The following is a 3,375-nucleotide window of genomic DNA, read 5'->3' on the forward strand; positions in this document are numbered from 1 at the left end:
TGGGTCTTAGGTGAGGATAGCTAAATATGCGTCTCTCTCCCTCCTCAACCCAAATGTGTGCAGGTGAGGCGAACGACGGGGCAAGGTGAGCCCTCGATGTGACGATGACAGCGAGGGAGAGATTTGGGGCTCGGTTGCTCGGGTGCTATTGGAGATGACGAGCATTGGGTCTTAGTGGGAGCGACCTATATTTGAGAATGGGTCTTATAGGAGAGAAATGCTCCAATAGTTAGATTTTTCCTTTCCCCTTCTCCCCTCCTGTCACGTGGGGTCAACTTGTCATTGTCACATCTTCTTCACTTTCTTTCCCCTCCTCTCCCCTCGTGTTCCTTTCCCCGTCCGTCGGCGAGCAGGGTGAGCCGCCGCCGGCGCCCTCATCTGCTCCCTTGTCGCCGCCGTCGCCACGTATCTACGGCCGGCCGAGTAAATAGCTGCGCGGGCGTGCCCTGCCGAAAGCCCTCCCTGTGCGAACGACCGGCTGCTGATGTCGTCGGCGTCGCAGAAGGGGAGGCACTCATGGAGCGTCGCGGACGCCATCGTGCCCGCCGCGGCGGCGCCCGGCGTGCAGGAAGACGGGGAAGCGGAGGCGGAGGTTGAGACGCAGACGAAGAGGGTGGACTCCGTGCCGGCGTGCGGGCAGCAGCTAAGGTGCCTCTCGCTACGGGACATCGGCACGGAGATGACGCCTGCCGGGAGCATGGAGCCGTCCAGGGCCAACACGTCCCGCGCCACCCTGGCGGTCGAGCCGGCGCCGACCTCCACGGCGGGGCACACGAGCGGAACCCACGCGTCGCGGCGCCGGCCGGGCGGCGGATCGCCACCAGGCCACGCCTGCAAGGGCGCGGACTCAAGGGGTGCAGGGAAGCCGCGGCGGCAGCCGGAGGGAGCGGCCCTGGTGGCACAGCCTCAAGGCAACGGCGGGAGGCGGAACTAGAAAGGGAGACTCGTCCGTCTCCCCTTTCTATTGGGGATTGGAGAGATAATATTAGGGATTGAGAAAAAAATAAAGGAGAAAGAGAGATGAAAAATCAATTTGTTGGAATAAGTTTTTTCACCATCAATCTCCTATATTGAAAAAAGATGGAAAGAGAAAAAAAAATTAAGGTGTTGGAGTTGCTCAGCCCGCGTATTCGCGAGCGGAGTGGCTGGTGCCGGGTCTTGAGTGTGGAGACTTAACGCTCTTTAGTAAGCTGAATGAACAAATGGTCACATATGTTTTTCAGTACAGATGAAATTCGACTACGTAAATCTTAAAAAAAAAGAAATTCGACACGAAATTGTAAAATCTAATTTGTGCTCCAAGAAACCATCCGAGAAGCTTCTTTTCATCCTCAAGTTGCAGAAACAGCACTATCATCTTGTTAGAATCACGCGAGGCACATTCTTCTTCGCAAGTACTCCCTTCGTCCCAAAATAATTATACATCTAGAATTTAAAATGTCTCATAAAAAAGTGCTACTTTGACCCAACTACTACAAAAGACAAGAATTTCTGGAGACTTTTTACAAAAGAGACAACATTATCTAGATTTTTCTCATAAAAAACAAAAGGTATTTTGATAATTTCACACTATATATTGGTTTACGTGTCTAGTCATAGGGCATCAGGAATGTATATGGTCGCGAGCGCCTCTAAGGTGGGTCCCATGGTGCACTAAGGCCAGGGTCCTTGTGTATAAGACCGAGTATAAGACCGAGCTGCCATTAACGGTGGGTCCCACCCACATGATAAAAAAAGTAATTCCAGTGTCTCTACTCTCCCTCTATCTCTCTTCCTATCTGTGCGTCCACGCGGAGCTATGGTCCAGCAATCGATTTTTTTGTTCCTTGTGACCTTAGCTAGACTGACTTCAACAGGAGGAGGCAAAAGCATTTTGCCTCTCCGCGGCCTACTGTTCATACGAGGTAAATCCTCTAATAGATGAGCCATATTGGACAGGCATTTTGCATCAGAGGAGAGAGGCGATGCAAAATTGCATTGCCTCTCTCCTCGCATGCATCTACTCCGCCCCGCCGGCCGCGTCGCGTGCTGCTCCGCCCCGTGTCGCGCGCTGCTCCTCCCCGCCGCGTCGCGCGGCGCTCACTTGCCCAGCACCAGTGCGGCGGACCGACGGTGGAGGCGGGGACCGCCGGCGACGCCGTGTTCGGCGGTGCGCCCCGCAGCGAGCTCACCTGCAACGGCGGTGGCGAGTACAATGACGGGCTCCTCCCGATTCGTAGTACACATGGCGGTGGTCGCCGCCGTGGAGCGCGCCGCAGCGGAGGCCGAGCTGGACCGCGCCCGCTGCCGTAACGCGGAGCTGGAGGAGTGGCTGCAGCAGCTGGCAGCCGAGGTCCAGGCGTGGCTCCGCGTCGCCAGGAGCCACGAGGCCGTCGCCGTGGGGCTCCGTGCCACGCTCCTCCAGCAACCCGCCTGCACCGCCTTCGCCAGGGCCGGCGCCACCGCAGACGACGGCGACGCGGAGGACACGCAGTCCTGCTGCTTCGAGACCTCCCCGCCCGCCGACGACGCGGCGTCCCGGGGCCCGGTGCCATCCTGCAGGTCCTGCGGCGGCGGCGGCGCATGCGTGCTGCTTCTCTGCGCCGTAATGGTGCCGGCCGCGCGTTGCTCCGCGGCTCGCCGTGGCGGCGCCAATGGCTGCCCGCGACGCCGGAGGACCTCACGCGGAGGGCAACTGCGGCGCTGCGGAGTGTCGGCGGCACCGCGCTCCTCCACCTAGCCGGCGCCGCGCTCCTGCACCTCCACCTCGCCCTCACTCCCTTGTTCCCCGTTGCAGCAGCCGCCACCTCCATTGCCGCCGCCGGTCGTCGTCGATTTGCCCGGTCCGGTGAGCCCCTTCTCGATTGCTTGCGAGGCTCGACCCCGCCTCGCCCTGCCCTGCTTCCCCTCGCGCCACGGCTCCGTCTGCTACCTCGCGCTGTGCGCTCGCCGCGCCGCCGATCTGATTCATGGAGGGGGAGGCGGAAGAACAGGGGGGCGGCGCTCGCTTCCGGGCCGGCGTTTATGCGACAGCGGGGCCCGCCGCGGCGCGTCGCGGCGCGTCGCCGCCGCCGCGCTTCCTTTGCAGCTCCGACGAGCTCGGCTTCCTCTGCCCCTGGAACGCGCAAGACGCGTCACGACGGCGACCGCACGGCCTGGATGGCGAGGCAGGACGACGGCGCTCAACTGCGGTGGCAGCGCTACCGCGGGTGCGCGAAGGAGGGAGGAAGCACGGGGGATGGCGAGGCGATGCTCGGGGCGGGCGGCACGCTGGTCGAGCGCGGGCGGATGGCCAGTAGGGCGGGCGGATGCGTTTGCCTCTCCAAATGTTGGAGACACAAAAAAAAATCCTATTTCAACCACTGTAGACGCAAGGCAATTTGCATTTGCTTATCC

At 60.6% G+C, this 3,375-nt stretch overlaps 1 protein-coding gene across 1 annotated transcript; it reads left to right on the plus strand.

Annotated features, from left to right (window-relative positions):
• Positions 1-2,224: 2,224 nt before the first annotated feature.
• Positions 2,225-2,719, plus strand: LOC120667524 (probable BOI-related E3 ubiquitin-protein ligase 2). Its single transcript, XM_039947584.1, has one exon. The coding sequence runs from the start codon at positions 2,225-2,227 to the stop codon at positions 2,717-2,719; it is 495 nt and encodes a 164-aa protein (XP_039803518.1).
• The last annotated feature ends 656 nt before the right edge of the window (positions 2,720-3,375 follow it).

The sequence above is a fragment of the Panicum virgatum genome, chromosome 3N, assembly GCF_016808335.1.
Source record: "Panicum virgatum strain AP13 chromosome 3N, P.virgatum_v5, whole genome shotgun sequence".
NCBI classification, from domain to species: domain Eukaryota; kingdom Viridiplantae; phylum Streptophyta; class Magnoliopsida; order Poales; family Poaceae; genus Panicum; species Panicum virgatum.